At 53.6% G+C, this 16,432-nt stretch overlaps 7 protein-coding genes across 7 annotated transcripts; 2 read left to right on the plus strand and 5 right to left on the minus strand.

Moving 5' to 3' along the window:
• Positions 1–49: 49 nt before the first annotated feature.
• BDP55DRAFT_697110 (uncharacterized protein) lies at positions 50–1,054 on the minus strand (the record flags this gene model as incomplete). Its single annotated transcript, XM_060577645.1, is given in 5 exon segments — positions 50–141; positions 251–560; positions 598–790; positions 810–859; positions 968–1,054. The coding sequence occupies 5 exon segments, from the start codon at positions 1,052–1,054 to the stop codon at positions 50–52; spliced, it is 732 nt and encodes a 243-aa protein (XP_060424972.1).
• Positions 1,055–1,506: 452 nt separating this feature from the next.
• Positions 1,507–3,256, minus strand: BDP55DRAFT_732589 (hexokinase; the record flags this gene model as incomplete). Its single annotated transcript, XM_060579964.1, has 2 exons — positions 1,507–3,074; positions 3,127–3,256. 2 exons carry the CDS (start codon positions 3,254–3,256, stop codon positions 1,507–1,509), a joined length of 1,698 nt encoding a protein of 565 aa, XP_060424973.1.
• A 677-nt stretch (positions 3,257–3,933) lies between these two features.
• BDP55DRAFT_320283 (uncharacterized protein) lies at positions 3,934–6,286 on the plus strand. The gene is made up of 6 exons (XM_060566761.1): positions 3,934–3,959; positions 4,028–4,197; positions 4,254–4,564; positions 4,642–5,044; positions 5,099–5,666; positions 5,727–6,286. Exons 2-6 carry the CDS (start codon positions 4,114–4,116, stop codon positions 5,969–5,971), a joined length of 1,611 nt encoding a protein of 536 aa, XP_060424974.1. The 5' UTR covers positions 3,934–3,959; positions 4,028–4,113; the 3' UTR covers positions 5,972–6,286.
• BDP55DRAFT_732591 (glucosamine-6-phosphate deaminase) lies at positions 6,160–7,393 on the minus strand (the record flags this gene model as incomplete). The annotated part of the gene is made up of 5 exons (XM_060579965.1): positions 6,160–6,363; positions 6,428–6,601; positions 6,696–7,061; positions 7,124–7,272; positions 7,330–7,393. The coding sequence occupies 5 exons, from the start codon at positions 7,391–7,393 to the stop codon at positions 6,160–6,162; spliced, it is 957 nt and encodes a 318-aa protein (XP_060424975.1).
• A 397-nt stretch (positions 7,394–7,790) lies between these two features.
• BDP55DRAFT_618590 (amino acid permease) lies at positions 7,791–10,389 on the minus strand. Its single transcript, XM_060571298.1, has 6 exons — positions 10,330–10,389; positions 9,782–10,272; positions 9,420–9,728; positions 8,957–9,357; positions 8,596–8,894; positions 7,791–8,531 (listed from the first exon to the last, which is right to left on the minus strand). Exons 2-6 carry the CDS (start codon positions 9,888–9,890, stop codon positions 8,096–8,098), a joined length of 1,554 nt encoding a protein of 517 aa, XP_060424976.1. The 5' UTR covers positions 9,891–10,272; positions 10,330–10,389; the 3' UTR covers positions 7,791–8,095.
• An 846-nt stretch (positions 10,390–11,235) lies between these two features.
• BDP55DRAFT_561480 (uncharacterized protein) lies at positions 11,236–13,045 on the plus strand (the record flags this gene model as incomplete). The annotated part of the gene is made up of 4 exons (XM_060570085.1): positions 11,236–11,555; positions 11,619–11,880; positions 11,939–12,337; positions 12,395–13,045. The coding sequence occupies 4 exons, from the start codon at positions 11,236–11,238 to the stop codon at positions 13,043–13,045; spliced, it is 1,632 nt and encodes a 543-aa protein (XP_060424977.1).
• Positions 13,046–13,384: 339 nt separating this feature from the next.
• Positions 13,385–15,618, minus strand: BDP55DRAFT_732594 (uncharacterized protein; the record flags this gene model as incomplete). The annotated part of the gene is made up of 2 exons (XM_060579966.1): positions 13,385–13,715; positions 13,775–15,618. 2 exons carry the CDS (start codon positions 15,616–15,618, stop codon positions 13,385–13,387), a joined length of 2,175 nt encoding a protein of 724 aa, XP_060424978.1.
• Positions 15,619–16,432: the final 814 nt, after the last annotated feature.

Here is a 16,432-nt window from a genome sequence, read left to right on the forward strand (position 1 = left end):
TATGTCGGGTCACTTATTCTGGTGCCTTGAGAATCTTGCTGATACAATTTCAATCATGTTCTGCTTGAATATTTTCTTTTTCCTTTCCAACCTGACTGTCAGCACCGTTCGCGCTCACACTCCTATTTTCCGTGTAACGTACTGGGGATCAATATCTTAAACAAGCTAAGCAAGCATACGAGAAAGCCGATCGTCCATAAATCCCAACATAAACAGACAGAAGTGACGGCAAAGCAAGTGCAAATGAGACCTGGTATCTGTTCATCCGCCACAACTTTGCCGGAATCCGGGTTGAAGTCTGCAGGCCAGTCATTGCCAGGCTCGTGAATTCTTCCTCTACCGTCATCGCTGCCTCCGTTGCCCCCGTTATCCGAACCTGACCCCGAACCGGACCCCGCAATCGCCCCGGGCCCGAATTCACAGTCACCAATCGGCGGCACAGCATCGGAATTACTGACTTCCACATCTGGCCCCGGATTCGGGATCATGACATCCCGCGAGTCCACCGTCTTGCATCCATTTCCCACATTCGCCTGAAGATCTCCGGGCTTTGATTGGAACTTTCACCATGGCCTCCTCCACCGCCTCCGCCTGAACCCTGATTACGGAGCAGTTCAGGTACATCTCCCTATTCCCAAAATTGTTAAACCACGTCCAAGCAAGAATCGCCTGGTCAGCAGATGACATCTCATCAGGCGGTCTAGATGCGAGTTGAGTAGCGTCGTCACTTGGGCAGCCGCCGATGAAGCTGCGTATGACCTTGAATGAACTGTGACCGTCAACCGAAACGCTGATTTGGCATGATCCACCTGCACACAGCATGGCCAGAAATCGTGACAGAGTAGCTACCACCAGCGTTCTATGTATCAACGGGCGCTGCCTCATGGGTTCCTATGAAATTCAAGTAGCCTTTGCAAGGAAGGTCGGAGCCACTTGAGAATCATGGGGCTGTGTAACTGAAGTCGACGTTCTCAGGAAGGGTATGTGGGTCCCCTTTGGCTTTAATTGGGGGCGGGTCAGTCGTGGCCATATGTGCACAACCCTTGCCGGCCATGCAAGTGAAGCCGATCAGATATAGTATACACATTATGAGATTATCGTTTTTGAGGAGCCAGAGAGTGCAGGGGTTAATTTTGATTATTATCAAAGCATTGGGAATAAGTCAACTTGAGCTCTGCTGTCAGATCTGTAGCAAGAGTTTGGATATTTATACACTGAAATATACATGGTGAATGAACCGAGGATGGAAGCTCCGGCGAGACTCGTCTCAACTCGCATGATCACTCGGTCTCGCAGTGAACTGTGAATCGAGATGTTACCTATCCAACACCGCATCACTCTTGATCAGAGAACGAAAGGAACGTGTCACCTCCACTCCTAGCCATGGGACAGTTTGGAGGCAGTATCACCTTTGAGTTAGCACTAAGTGTTCAGTCATACTTAAATCATTTTCTTTGAACTTCAAGTGCCCATTTATTGATGCCTAGTTCAACCAGACTCCGTATATTAGGCTCTCGCCGCCCATGCAATCAAGGCCGCCCCCACTCCGCTCCCATCTCTCGCCATGCCGATCCTGATTCTCTTGTCACCCACAATACCAATCTCTGGAATTTCTCTCAAGGCTTCTCGCAGGTTCTCTTCAAAGTTGGGGAAGTGTTCAATCAAAGAACCATCAACCCCGATATCGATGATTTCGTTCGAGTTCTCGTCATCAGCTTCCGCTTGGCAATTGCCTCCGTCCCTGAGTCCCGGAAATACGCTCGATGTGCCCTTTGACGGAACTGCGAACCGGACTTTGACATGAAGCCAACTCGCAAGCAGGTTCCACAGGCTTCGTGCTCCATAGATGAAGGGTTTCAGAATGTTGATACCCAAGCCTCTTGATGTTGTCGCTACTGGCTTGACTATGCTTTTGGGTGTGAGAACTCCAGACTGAAGAGCCACTCCTGCAATGGCAATAGAAGATAGCCTGGCTGATCTACGTCCAATAGCCTCGGAAAGAATCCGTATTGCCTTTGCATCATCCGCTGATACGTCTGTAGCACCGAGTACTCTTGATATCTCCTTACGCGCACCCTCAAGCGTTGATGTTGAATCCTTAACAACTGCCGACAGCAAAGAGCTGTCAATACTATCCGGTGTATATAACGGCGAGTCTCCTAAGACTTTGAAGTCAAAGAGGCTCTGATCATACGATGAAAAGTCGATGATAATCCGCCGGAGTAGCTCGCCAAGATACATGCCGGATATGCGCTTCTCGAAATGCTGATCGTTTGGGTTGACAGAGTCTTGGTCCAAGTCTCGGTCGAATCGTGTGGAAGGCAGCACTTCCAGCTTGCCATCGAACCCTCCCCATTCAGTGTTCAGCGCCATCATAGCATCCGAGTCTGAGGTTGAGAACTCTGCTCGTGAATGCAGCTTAGTGATGCGAGAGATGCGCTCCATGTACGCTCCGTTGGTCCCGGTTCCAAAGATTGCGCCTACTACGTTACTAGAGCGACCCGGAGATGTGTATGCTCTCGCGGCCAAAGTGCCGACGGTATCGTTTGCAAGTGCAGTTACCAAGAGAGGCAGGAGTTGCTCATCGAGGGCTTCCTGCAGCATGGCGCATGGGTCGCGACCGACTGCATCAGCGATACCAAACGATTTCGTCCAGTACAGCAACGTTCCCATGTTGATGGTATGCTGATCAAAGGTAAAGCTGAAAGTAAATCCAAGGCTTTTGCAGTGCTTCTGCCGTATTTCTTCAGTGATTGCATCTCCCTCCTTGAGGAGTTGCGACCATGTTGTAAGGTCTTCTGGGTGATGCTTCTCCAGGAACTCTTTCATCTGCACAGCGATGAATCTGAAGAGATCCTTGTAGGTTCGTGCAGCCATCAAGTGCCTGGGAATGACGGCCTTGGACTGAGTCAAGGAGTAGGTGGAGTCTCCGTGTAACTCAACAGAGCACACCCTCAAATTGGTGCCGCCCAGGTCGATGGCCAAGCAGACGCCCTTTTCGGAGCCATTGGGTAATTTTGTTACAAATGAAGGAATTTGGCACATAGAAGTGCCATCCTTCTGGAGGCCCTCGTCTGTTTGCAATATCAGCATGCGGTACAACAACTCAGCGTTGTCTAGACTTACTAAGCTGCTTCAAGAAGTGAGTTGTGGCGCGACGAACATCCTCTGGTGGAAAATCGAAGTCATGTGCGATTTCCCGGGCCAGAGCTATCAACTCAGACGCCCTGCCATACTCAGAATTGATCAAAGACATTGAAACACACCACTTTTCCAACAGGCAATGTTAGTCGTAGGCAGTTGTGTTGGTGGGAAGGGCTAGGTTCATGGGTGCCAACGCCTATCAATAGCACTCAGCAGGCAACCGATCAAGTATCCAAGCCCCCGCGGCAAAAAGACGATTTTGGCTCCGGAACTTGAACCAACTCCTGCAGCTAGGATACATCTGTTCGGAAAGAAAAGGAAGGTCATCTCATCGGAATGTACTGTAAGAACTAAGAGTAGGGTACTCGCAATTGGTGCAGTCTACCATAATTATCGCATGCCCGGTGATTCCGGACCGGGTTGGCTCGGTGGACCGGTTGAAATTAGCCAGAAACCCCTCCAATAACAACCCCCCGGCCTATCGAGGACTGGGTCCTTGACCCCGCGTTACCTCTCGTCACCCAAATCTTCAAAACGACCGGTTCCCCGGTGCGACCGGTGAATCTTTACTCTGCCCCGATCCCACCTGTTTCACCGGGTACCCGCCGAAGAAAGCAACAGTAAATCGAAACCTGGCCGAGAACAAGGCCGTGGAAACCGGTGTTTGTCGCAATTGATAGAGTGGAACTCGAACAACGCTCAAAGTATCAGTGCACCAACAATCGCTTTCATAATGTCTGCTCACCAGGTGAGGGACAAAGCGTCGGCCGATGGGCCGGATGAGTCGGGCCCGAGTAAGGCCCGGAAGGCATGCGGTAAGCACATGGTGGACTCCGTCTCGTTGCATGCAACCGTGGAGGCTGACGGACGTGTCCATTTCAAGTCAACTGCAGAAGGCAAAAGGTATGTCGGCCTCGAGCTGGCCATTCGGAAAAGACCAAGAGCCTAACCGGTCTTTCGTGAGGACAGATGAAATGTAGAATTGAGAATGGGGCCACATGTCGAAGATGCCTCCGCGCAGGAGTGCCGTGCGTGTTTGTGCCCAGAGCCAATGTAGGCAGTCATCCCACCGTCCCGTTGTCCCCAGACGTGTCTGACGAATGAACCAGTCCGCGTCTCATCGTGAAAGTCTCTCGCTGGCATCATTGATCCAAGCAAAGGAGCATGTTCCCGCATTACATAAGTCTGTCTTTCTTCGGCTGAAGCGACTTGAAGACCACTTGGGCTTACCAGTTCTCACCAACTTGGAAGAACCGGACTCGCCCGCGTCCCCAGATGTACCAACGTTCGAGCCCGAGACACCTGGAGAAACATCTCTCGGCGCCCTTTGGAGCGCGGTGTCTGTCTTACGAAGGACGTGTTCGTCAAATGCGGGCTCGAATATTTGGGAGAAATCCCTGATCAAGAGGCTGTGGTTATCGTATGTTCCCTTCAATCTTCCAACACCACTGCCCTCCCCCGTACCTAGTTGCTTCAACACATCTGACACCCCCTCAGCTTCCACGAGACCATGCCAGGGCTTCACTTTCTCCCAACTAAGCAGACCTTCTCTTCACCGAGGCCACTCATGCTGGCCTCGATGCTCTATTGCTCGAGTATACGAGGCCTGCCCGAGGTTGCAGTATTGGCACCAGACTACTTCAACGTCTTGTGCAGTGCCATCTCTCAGCTGTGCATACCACAGAGCGAAGTCGGCCAAGCCCCCGATGACCCAGCCTCGGCTGAGGAATGGGCTTTTCAAACGGTTTTGGGCATTATACTCGCCGGCCTGCTAAGGGAAGCGGTCGTTAAAGAGACGGGGCTCTGGATTTCTCTCGCATATCGTCTCATCTTGGAGCATTGCCCCTCTAACACTGATGAACGGTCCCGCGAGTGGCAGCGCCTATTTTCGGGCCTTCAGGTAAGATGACAATGACGATGTAACGGGGAATTGCATCTTTCTAACCTAGTGTAGATCGTCGACCTTGAGCACGCCTCAATACACCTCTCCTGCCCTGTCATACCCATCGAAGCGCCCCTCCCGCGTCTCAAGATCCCAATACAAGACCAACTCTACCGGCTCTCGAGAATGATGCACACAGGCCTAACCCACTTCACAGGCAGAGGTCTGCCCACGATATGGTCCTGTTTCGAAAGCGAGCCCAGCGTCTCACAGATCTCTTCCGTCCAGTTTAGCGGTGTCGATGGCGCGGTCATCCGCGACTGGGCACGGCAGCTGGATGACTGGCTTGTCGAGTTCAGCGACAAGGACTTTGAGTCAGAGCACGAGAAGAAGCTTGTGTTCCGGCAGTATATCCTGCACCGACTGCTCGTGTTGTCCATCTACCACCCTGCCCGCGGCTGCAACCTCTTTTCGAACACCACACCGAAAGAGCAGCACGAGTTGCTGGTTTCAGCGAGGGCAGCTGTCAAGCTCCAGATCTGTGATGCTTCAATATGGTCTAATTGGGATCTCGTCATGATCACCTGGGCCGCTCTCATCGTACTTCAAGGGGTAGATGGCGGAGTAGGGGAGCCAGATGGTAAGTTCACGCCTTTCTTTACCGATGGAAAGAGTTCACTACTAAACAGATATACCCTAGATCTTGAGAACGTGGGAGTTCATCTCCGAAAGCTGAAGGAGATGCACGAGCCGAAGCCCAGCTTGCGAGGCATTCTGGCTACGCGACTTGATCAGAAGCTTCAGGGTCTACATACCCCCGCTTCAGGAGATGCCGAGGTGTTTGAGCAAGAGATTCGCAACTTGGATAACTCGTGGTACATCTTCGACCAGTCGAGTCTACAAGCAGGCTATGAGCTTTGGTCGTATGAGAATCAGGGAGGATAGTCTTCGAAGCCATCCACTCATTCAGTCTTCCCAGAGTGGCTCACTTGCGCCCTCGTGAAGTTTGAATGGAACTGTTGATTCATTAAATCATTGATTCTGGTATTATCCGCACTCTGAACTATGGGTCTACAAATGACATGTGCCCATTCACCCCCAGGCCATGACCCTGCGCGAATTGGCAACGTCAATTAGATTACAGGCCATGAAGCGATGCGAGACGACATGCTATCTGGCGTCAACTCCACCAAGTGGTCCACATCAAACGTCGTCTTTGCATTAGACGGTGTTTGGGGCGTCTGAGGAGGGCTGGCAAGCGACGTGGTCCTCAATCTCAAAGGCAGCTTCTGCTCGAAACCTTTTCCGAGTCCGACTTTCTCAATGCTCTTGAAATACTAGAGAGGCGTACAAGTCAGCGAATCTTCGATCAGAACCTCACTGGCGTTTTCAGATTCATACCTTGACTGTCTTGACCTGCAACTCCAATGTTGCGTCCTCGTCTGCAACGATCATTGAGTAGGGGTGCAATTGCAAACACGACAGCGTCCACATGTGATTCACGCCTCCCTCAATGGCCTTTTGGAGAGCGATTGACTTGCTGGCTCCGTTCACGATAATGACTACTTCTCTTGCCTGTCCATAATTATCAGCAAAATCATTCTTTGCAGCTGCGAGTACCTTGTCGATTCCTGGGGAAGTGGCGCGGGTAGAAAAGAGAAACACGCACCTCCATCACTGTCTGTACGCCAACAGTCAAAGCCATCTGCGGGACCTTGTTCAAATCACCACCAAAGAATCGGGCATTTGCGCGTATTGTATCCATCGCCAAGGTCTTCACTCTCGTACGAGACGCCAGACTTGAACCAGGCTCATTGAAAGCGATGTGGCCGTCCGGGCCGACGCCCCCGAGGAAGAGGTCAATGCCGCCAGCAGCTCTGATCTTTTCCTCGTAGGAGGCGCACTCGGCATCCAAGTCAGATGCGTTGCCGTCAAGAATGTGAACATTCTCGGGCTTAATGTCGACATGTGAGAAGAAGTGGCGGAACATGAAGCTGTGGTATGACTCGGGATGTGTTTGTGGCAGGCCGACGTACTCGTCTTTTTCAATAGAATGGTAAGATAACATTCAGAGCTTTTACAAGTTAAGCGACTTACCATGTTGAAGGTTATGACATTTTCAAACGAAATGCGGCCGGCCTTGTGCTCTGCAACGAGGATCTCGTAGATCTGGATCGGACTGCTACCCGTAGGCAATCCGAGAACGAATGGCTTCTCTGTCGTTGGCTCGAAGGTTCTAATACGGTCTATAAGGGATCAGAATCCGAATGGAGCTCCTCGATAGAATCAAGGTACGCTCGTACCGAGGATGTAGTGTGCAACATGGGCAGATGCTGATACACTATCAGGTCTGATGATGAGCCTCATCGTGTCTGATGTCGTCTTGATAAACTTGACTGATAATAGGAAGATATTTCTGGGAGTGTATGAGACCCCAAGGATTTTGAAATGTCTCTAAATTGATGTTGCTAAGGTAATGAATGTGAAAGTGTATTGGTGAATGTGAGAATAAGAATCTCCAAAAGTTCAGATAATAGCCTGCCCCGAGCCAGCTCTACCACCACGTGCAGTGAACTCGAGTACGCTTCTATTGAACAACCAAAGCTTCTCAAATTACATCGGCAATCCTCACCGTCATCGTCGCCGGATTCTTGACTTCCACCGGTGTTCGCTCTCCGACTTGGCCGGTAGCCCATTGCGAAAGGGGGGTCCTTTGGCCCCGTCAACCCCACGTGGCTCAACCCACGTATCCGGTAGCTGGGTGGCATCAACTTGGAACACTAAATTGCTTGCTCCATCCATGCAAACCAAGCACAGTGCAGTAGTGCCTAAAACTTGGTTCTGTGGGACCGTAAGGTTGACGGGATGGTTACGTGCATCGAAGTTACACCCGCAGGAACAAACTTGTCCAATCCGGCAATCTGGCTCTGTATTCAGTTTATGTAGTTTACACTATGTGCCAGATCCCATCAGAAAATTGAGGGCCCGTTGCTAGAGTTCAAGAGAAGCGAAGAACCCCTCCATCATCTCTAGGGTGGAGAAGATTCTATTCCCGTGACTTGTGTCTAATTACTCCTCCTTTGCTTGAAGCATCTTCTCGCTGTAATTCGAGCCAGCCTTGAACCACCATGCGCCGACCAGAACAGTAAGTCCACCAACAACAACACAGGTGTAGTTCATGTTGGCGGGCTCAACAGGCATCACGTACGGGAAAGAGAAGAAGACAATGGCAAAGGTCAGCCAGCAGACAGTAACGCCGTTGACAATGGGACCCCACGTCGGCCCCATGTGGAACACGCCGCGGTGCATGTTCTTCCGGCGCGTCAGAAGGTTTGTGACGATGGGGAACATGTAGGAGATGTTGTTAATGGTAACGGCGGAGCCGAGAAGAGAGTTGAACGCGGTAGACGAGCCCAGGTAGAGACAGCCCAAAATTGCGACAGCTGCGGTGACGGCGAGCTGAGAGTTCATGGGAATCTGCCACTTGGAGTGGACCTTTGACAAGCTATCGTGGATATGTCAGAATCGATGGATCTTGCGATGCAGTTATCAAGTAAGGACCGACTTACATTCGGGAGAAGGGCATGGCGCCATCACGGGAGAAAGCCCAGAAAACACGGCCAGTGCTCAACTGGGAACTGACCACGCAGGGGCCCAGAGCAACGAATAGGATGAATTTGAGACCAAACGCTCCTCCAGCACCCTGCGTGACCTGACGGAACAGCTCAGCCAGCGGAAGCCCAGTGTTGGTAGTGGACAGGGCGTCAAAGTCCTGGACGGAGAACATGAGGGTGATCAGGTAGGTGATGCCCGTGACGAAGGCAATGCAAAGCGTGATGGCGATAGCCAAGGGTGCGTTACGAGACGGCTGAGGAAGTGGTCAGCATACACGTTGTTTGTCAAGAGACAGGGGAACAAGAAAAGACTCACGTTCGGCATCTCCTCAGTGATATGGGTTACTCCATCGAGTCCACCGAGACTATACAGAGGGTTGACCAATCCGGTGATGAAGCAGACGACCTGGTTCTCCCAGCCGGTGTTGTTGATCCACGTACGGAACACGAACTCGGTGTTGCGGTGCGTCGGGGCGCATGCCGCAACGGTGACCATGACCACGAACCAGCCGATTTGCAGGTAAAAGAGCGAAAACTTGTTCAGTCCTGGAATGATCTTGTTGCCGAACATGACGATTCCGGCAGTGATGAGGTTCAGCCCCTGGTACACGATGAACGTTTGCCACGCTTGGATCTCGAGGTCTCCGTGATAGAGCGCGATCAAGGCCATGAGAACTTGCGCATAGATTAAGTTCGTCGACGCAGTTGTGAAGATCCCTGAACAGGACGCAAGTCAGTCTCCCCGCCTTGACATGTGATTGGGCTTTGAGAGAACTTACAGCCAAGCACGCTGAACCAGCCAGTGAAGAAACTCAAGACACCCGTCAGCCTCCTCGGCGCCACGGCGGCGATCCAGTGATACATGCCACCCTCGGTGGGATACGACGAGACGAACTCGGCCAGCGACGCGCCGAGGAAGCATTGCAGCAGGGTGACGAGGATGAAGCCGTATATGACGGCGCCGGGCCCACCGGCGTTGATCTCGGTGATGAGGCCCAGGCCCAGGCCTGTCCACGATATCGTCGTCGTTGAGGCGAGGCCGATGAGACTGAGGGTGCTGAAGTGGCGCTTGAGCTCTTGGGTGTGGCCTGGTGCAAGCTTTAGAAGATGATTTAAAAGACTACAAATGGGGAAGACTTGCCCATCTGCGCCAGACGAATCTCATCTGCGTCGAGGTTCTTCTCCGGCGCAGCATCGACGCTCCGCCTCGGACTCGACGAAATGTCGGTAGGTGTCTTGACGTCTGCCATGATCTCTATCTTGAACACTGCCAAAGTGATGTCTGTTCACAATTCGATGTCAACTCTTGCCAATTTTCGAGTGAACACCGCAGCGAGTCGTGTCTCGCGTGCCATTGTCACGCGCGGGCGGTATTGTAAACATATATCCATGCCAAAACTGTAGGACCCTTACGGTGTTTTCGCCCCCAGAATGCCGTTAGTCCACAATTGATAGTGTGAACGGGGTCCTTAAGAGACCCATCAGGTGATTTCACCCCATCAATCGAGAATTGACAACGATTGTGTTTACAGTTTTTTGTGTGTCCCCCGGAAACAAGCCGTGCTTTGCCGCGATCCGATACGACGGGTCCATCCTGGAGCTACGGGGCAGATAAAATCATACTGCTAGTATCTGTAGGAGTTGATTAGTGTGAAGGGAAAAGATACGGCATATGGATGTGATTATCACCCGGTAAACATCGGACCGGGTCCTCCAACTTCTCCAAAGAGACCAAGCCCCCCGTTCATCGGACCTTAAACCGTACCACACCATCTGAATTCTTTTCTGCCCTTCTGGACTGCGAAAAGTGCGGAGAAGAGACGAGCCAGGGGGGCACCGAGTCATCGGCCAGGGACGATCCTTGTTAGAGCCAACCGGGCATCTCGCATCTCCCCCGGCTTTCTTCTTCCACGACCCCGGTTCATACCCGTAACCTAGTGATACCACTGTCCTTCCGGGCCATCACCTGTTCTTTCGCTCGGGGATGCCCCGAAACGCTTCTTCATCCTGCCTCTCCTCGGCTACAGGGATTTCTCTCCCACCTTTGGGAATTGCAACGTCCCACTGAGCCAAGGTCTACGAATGCGAACTGTTCATGTTCTCTAGTCTCTAGACTCTCATCCCGCCTTTCCAATGCTAAGGACGAAGGGTTGTCAAATGTCCCCATGTCTTCCCACCCTCGTTATCACCTCCGCATTCTTACCTAACCTGGCCAACATCACCGACCCGAAGTCAAGAGAGGGACCCCCCCAGCCACTGCCGCTAAAGTAGCTTGCCTTGCTTGATTGCGCACCCCGGTGGAGGGGTTTTTGCTTGAACATGACATCTCTGCCGTTCGTCTCCGGTCACGCGGCTTCTATCAGTGCAATGACGACGATCTTCCGGGGCCCAGCGCGATATGGGCAACTCTTGGCCGCGGTCTTGGCCGCGGCCAAGAGACAGCAAGATTCGATATGTTAGTGTATATTAAGGTAGCTCTAGACCACCGCCTCGGGATCGCAATTCAGTCCCCTACCTCAGGTTTCTGTTGAGCTTCCAATCCTCTCCCTCGGACTCTGTTACTCGTCAACTGGTCCCTCTTCTCCTCCCTTCACAATGGCAGTGACCTTCAAGGCAGTGGGCATCCTAGCCCTTGCCAGCTCAACAATGGCGGTGTCGCCGTATGTCGCCAAGCTCTCCACCAACGCACAGGGCCTCTTGACTGAGTCCATGGCGTGGATGGACCAGTACTACGACCGTTCCGCCGGGTACCTCTATGACATTGGATCCGCGTCCGCACTTCGACACGAGACGCGCAGCTCCGTATGGTACGCCCTGGGCCTTCTCGCGCGCAACGATGGCGACGATGCCGCCGAGGCAGAGAAGATTATCAAGAACACCATTGGCGCGCAGTTCAAGAATGTCTCGGAGCAATGGTGAGAGCTACTTTGACCTCGGCTGACATGGATGCACGATACTGACTCTACTACGACACGAAGGTACGGAGACTACCAAAAGTACGACGGAGAACCGTACGTGGGATCGCCTTACTACGAGGACAGCATTTACAACTCATGGGACCCCAACTGGAGAGGCTTCGTCGGCACGACGCTCGTCATGGCTTTGGAGGAGTTCCCCCACCTGCTGAGCAACGACACCCAGGATCTCATCCTCGAGTCGCTGCACAACACCACAAAGGGAGACGAGTACCGCGTCGGCGGCGTCGACGATGACAACCTGTACCCAGCCTACAGCAATCCCGTAAGTTCCTTACTCACTTAGACAATTGCGGCAGTGCAGATACCTAACGACACTCAAGGCCATCATGCGCGCCCTCGTCTCGGGCTACACCGGCCGCCGCCTCAACGATTCCAACATGACGGCCTCGGGCGAGTCGTACGCTCAGGAGATCATTGACCTCTTCGACCGCGCCAACACCCTCTCCGAGTTCAACTCGGGCACCTACACGGGCGTCTCCCTCTTTGGGCTGATCCTCTGGTCAAAGTACCTCCCCGAGGACTCTGTCATGACGCAAAAGGGCCCCCAGATGCTCGCCGACACGTGGAAGGCCGTCGCGCAGCTGTGGCACCCGGGCATGAAGAACATGGCCGGCCCTTGGGACCGCGCTTACGGGTATGACATGAACCGCTACGTCAGTCTGATGGCGCTGTGGTTCTGGACCTTGATAGGAAAGGAGAACTCTTCTCTCATCTCTGCCGTAAGTCTTCTCAACCTGTGAGAGCCAAAGAAATAGAAGCAAACTAACTCTGAATAGCCTCAAGTCATGTCGCACGCCGCCGACTACGCCTGGGCCCCCCTCTTCGCCGTCCTCGCCGACTTCCACACAAGCCTCCTCCCCGAAGGCCTCGTCGCGAACCTCACCACCTTTGGCACCGAAGACCGCACCTTCTCCGCCTCGACCTTCTACCCGCCCTACGACCTCGTCCCCCGCAACATCAGCACCTGGCTCTCGGAGAACCTCACCATCGGCGCCGAGTCCTTCAAGGAAAATGTCATCGGCGGTCCCTCCATCAACCAGGAATCCTTCAACCCGGCGGTCGTGCAGTGGACCACCGGCGCCGAGATTGCTTTTATTTCATTGTACCCTACCGAGATGGAGCTCGACGTCGAGGTCGCGCCGAATAAGCTGAGCCTAAGCTACCCCAACGGCACCGCCGAGTCCATCTTTACGTTCGTCGTTGGCACGTTTATCAAGAAGCCTACCATTACCAGCTGGGCCGATGTCCAGGGCCTCTCCGTTAATGTGTCGGGTAACGTCAACGAGACGTACGAGCTGTCGTTTGCTGGGTCGATGGGCGGTACCAGCTCGCCTATTCGAGATTTTGAGTTCTGGAACTTTACGTATACGCTGCCCCAGGGCTTCGAGGGCACGCCGAGCATTGTTCTTGACTTGAACTTGTTGTAGAGCTGGGATCAGTGTCAGGTGTCAACTAGAAGGTGCTGAAGTCTTGGCATGTTTATATTTGGCTTTGTGTACCTACTTGGTTGAGCATCAGTACATGATAATGAAGTAATGAATGATATTACTAGTAATGTTATGAAATGCTTGCTGTCAATAAAGATCGTCGATGAACGCAATTGGATAGAGGGAAAAGCCCTATCGTGAGCGCCACTTTCAATTAGATGACATATACTATACAGCAGTTCTGATGCTATTGAATAATGTTCTCAATTTTAGATGCGATGAATGATCATTCGCGTAGTAATACACTACATTTATTTCTTACACTTGCCTCTCACCAACCTAACCTCTGAAGAAGGCAAGGAGGCCTCTCTCAACAGCGACACCAACAACACCAGTAGCAGCAACAGCCCACACCCACTTGTTGTCATACTCCCCAAAGCTCGGCCAGAAGCTGTTCTTGTCGCGCTTGTACTCCTGGAGCTGCTGGAACTTGAGCGGGTTCTCCTTGGCGTAGCGCTCCTCCTGGCTGGCCTCGGTGACCTTTTCACCGCCAAGGTAGCGGAGGACGATATAGTTGACGGCTGGGCCGAGGACGGCGAGGGGATGCAGCATGCCAGCGCTGTAGAGGAGGACTGGGAAAGAGAGGTGGACGAGAGCGTCGCCGAGATAGCTGTGACCGGTTAGCTCTTCCGCCCATGAAGAAGCAGTTTGAATTCGAGGAGTACTTACTTGGGGTGGCGGACGATGCTCCAGACGCCCTCGCGGTTAATCTCCTTGCTCTTGCTAGAGTGTTCCTCAAGTTGGCTGTCCGCAATCGTCTCAAGTGCAAGACCAGCAGTGAAGAGGAAGACAGCCAAACTATGGAACGTCTCGGGGAACTCAGTGAAGGCAGACGACCGCGCACTCGTCAACGGCGCGCGGAAAGGCAACGTGAACGGCAACGCAATAAGCGCCTGCAGCGCAGCCTCGGGCAAGAACATGCTGAAGAAGGCCTTGTCCCAGAACTTGGGGTCCTTTTTCTTCAACGCGACGTAGCGGGCGTCGTCCTTGCCGCGCTTCACGCTACGGGTGGCGATGCGGTAGAATAGACGGGCACCCCAGGCGCTGACGCCAGTGAGGAGAAGCTTCTGGGTGTATCCGAGTGAGTTCCATGCAGAGGGGACGGAGAGCCCGTCGTGAACTACGCGGGCGCCGATGGCGGTCCACCAGGCATTGGCGACTTGACCCGAGGGCCACAGCCAGTCCTTTGCTTCGGCGCGGTCGGTATACCGCGCGACGGCATAGACGACGGTGCTCAGGCCGGCGTGGAGGCCGAAGGAAGGGAGGAGGGCGTTTTGTACGAGACCGAGTGTTGATGTCGTGGCAGCGTTGACGGGGTTGCTCGGGTGGAGGCTGAAGTGCGAGCCGTAGCGATCCTGTTCAGCGCCAGAGACCCTCGGTAGTCTTCTTGAGATTCCCTCTCCGGCTTGGCCGGCTTTACCGCCAAAGTGAGATCCGAAGCGATCTTGCTCGGCGCCAGAAGCGTGGGGGAGGTGCTCGTTGACCTTGGATCCGGAGGGTAGCTTGTCGCCGCCAAACCAGCCGCCGAAACGATCTTGCTCAGCCCCAGATGTCTTTGGGATCTTGTCCTTGATGTCCGAGGCAGACGGCAACTTGTCACCTCCGAACCATCCACCAAGACGATCCTGTTCCGCGCCAGACGTCTTGGGGAGCTTCTCGTTGACCTGGGAGGCAGAAGGCAGCTTGTCGCCGCCAAACCAGCCTCCAAGACGCTCCTGCTCGGCCCCAACGCCGCTCGGCATCTTCTCCTTGATCTTGTCCGTGACCTGATCAACTACGCCCTCCCAATGCGCAGCATAACGATCCTGCTCGGCGCCCGAGGCTCTCGGCATATGCTCCTTCACCCAGGTGCCGGCAGGTTGTCCCTTATCACCACCGAACCAGCGATCATACCGATCTTGTTCAGCACCAGACACACGCGGCAGCTTCTCGCCGAGCTTCTCGGCAGAAGGGAGCTCGTGGCCACCGAACCAGCCCTCATAGCGATCCTGCTCGGCCCCGGAACCACGCGGGAGGTTCTGTTTCAGTTTCTCGGCGGCCAGGTCGCCCTTGTCGCCACCAAACCAGCCACCATAGCGCTCTTGCTCGGCGCCGACGCCGCGAGGGAGGTTCTCTTTGATTCTATCCGCAGCGTGCTCGAGTTGCTCCGTGGCCTTGTCGGCCTTGCCACCGAACCAGCCTCCCAAGCGCTCTTGTTCGGCGCCCGCACCACGAGGGAGGTTCTCCTTGAGTCTGTCCGCCGCATGCTCGAGCTTCTCGGTAGCCTTGTCAGCTTTACCGCCAAACCAGCCTCCATAGCGCTCTTGTTCTGCACCGGCGCCGCGGGGGAGGTTCTCCTTCAGGCGGTCTGCAGCATGCTCCATCTTCTCGGTAGCTTTATCAGCCTTGCCACCGAACCAGCCGCCGTACCGGTCTTGTTCGGCACCCGATGCCGCGGGTAAGTGTTGTGCCGTAGGGATTTCGTTCGTATTGACGCCTAGGCGGGCATTGTAGCCCTCTCCTCGGTCCGACATTGTGCTCTAGATGGTTGCGAATTGAGCTCAATTGTCGTAGAGTGGTGTAAGAAACAAAGCTTTCCAAAGAAAGGGAGGCAGGATTGAGAGGGGGGAAGGGGTACTACGAAGTATTTAAATGGCACATGTAATTAGAGAGGAGGGGAAGCTCCGGATCGAGCTTTGGTGGCATGTTTCCGAGTTGCCCTTGCCATTCGGCCATGCCTGGGCCCTCTACCTACTCACACTAGGTATTCTCCAAACATCTGATAGCTGGAAGCTCCGAACTACAGCTACCTACCTTGCCGTGCTTGCGTGCTGTCCAAGGGAAGGTTGCCTCAATTTGCCTCTGAAGCTGTGCTGTAAGGATGACGTCTGCCCCGTGGTGGGGCGGGTTGCCCCTTGTTCCTCGACGTCACTGACGTTCCGATCCGATGAATTGGCTGATACGGTTAGTCTCGTGTGTCTGGGACGTAGGGTACCGCCGCAAGTCTTCAGTTCACAACCTCCACTGCTGTGAAACTGTTATAGCAGCATTGGAGGATTCTAGGAGGGTTAATACTTGACTAACCAAGTCTTCTGAATATGCGTCTCTTTACACCCCTCATCATCTATGTTCGAGGCTAATGTTGAAGCTCCTTAGAGAGGGAGACGACTTAGATGGTACTTCTTCACCCGCACGACTAAACCAAAATTGCGGGGACGCGGCTGCAGATCGACGAGCACCTGCATTCTTGGCCAGGAACATGGGCTGACGGATCTTCTGCTCGGACAGGGCGGGCATCCAACCCCAGGTTTCACACACTTGCCCAATAAGCAGTGCTGGAGGTTTGTG

The sequence above is a fragment of the Colletotrichum godetiae genome (genome assembly GCF_030913485.1).
Source record: "Colletotrichum godetiae strain CBS 193.32 chromosome Unknown BDP55scaffold_51, whole genome shotgun sequence".
Taxonomy (NCBI): domain Eukaryota; kingdom Fungi; phylum Ascomycota; class Sordariomycetes; order Glomerellales; family Glomerellaceae; genus Colletotrichum; species Colletotrichum godetiae.

Excerpts from the sequence above, each read along its gene's own strand:
- BDP55DRAFT_320283 (XM_060566761.1), top strand. The coding sequence starts at position 4,114 with ATGAAATGTAGAATTGAGAATGGGGCCACATGTCGAAGATGCCTCCGC. Across the intron at positions 4,198-4,253 it reads TGTTTGTGCCCAGAGCCAAT|TCCGCGTCTCATCGTGAAAG; the intron begins GTAGGCAGTCAT and ends CGAATGAACCAG. Across the intron at positions 5,045-5,098 it reads GCCTATTTTCGGGCCTTCAG|ATCGTCGACCTTGAGCACGC; the intron begins GTAAGATGACAA and ends AACCTAGTGTAG.
- BDP55DRAFT_618590 (XM_060571298.1), bottom strand. The coding sequence starts at position 9,890 with ATGGCAGACGTCAAGACACCTACCGACATTTCGTCGAGTCCGAGGCGG. Across the intron at positions 8,895-8,956 it reads TCACTGAGGAGATGCCGAAC|CCGTCTCGTAACGCACCCTT; the intron begins GTGAGTCTTTTC and ends CCACTTCCTCAG. Across the intron at positions 8,532-8,595 it reads GCCATGCCCTTCTCCCGAAT|CTTGTCAAAGGTCCACTCCA; the intron begins GTAAGTCGGTCC and ends TATCCACGATAG.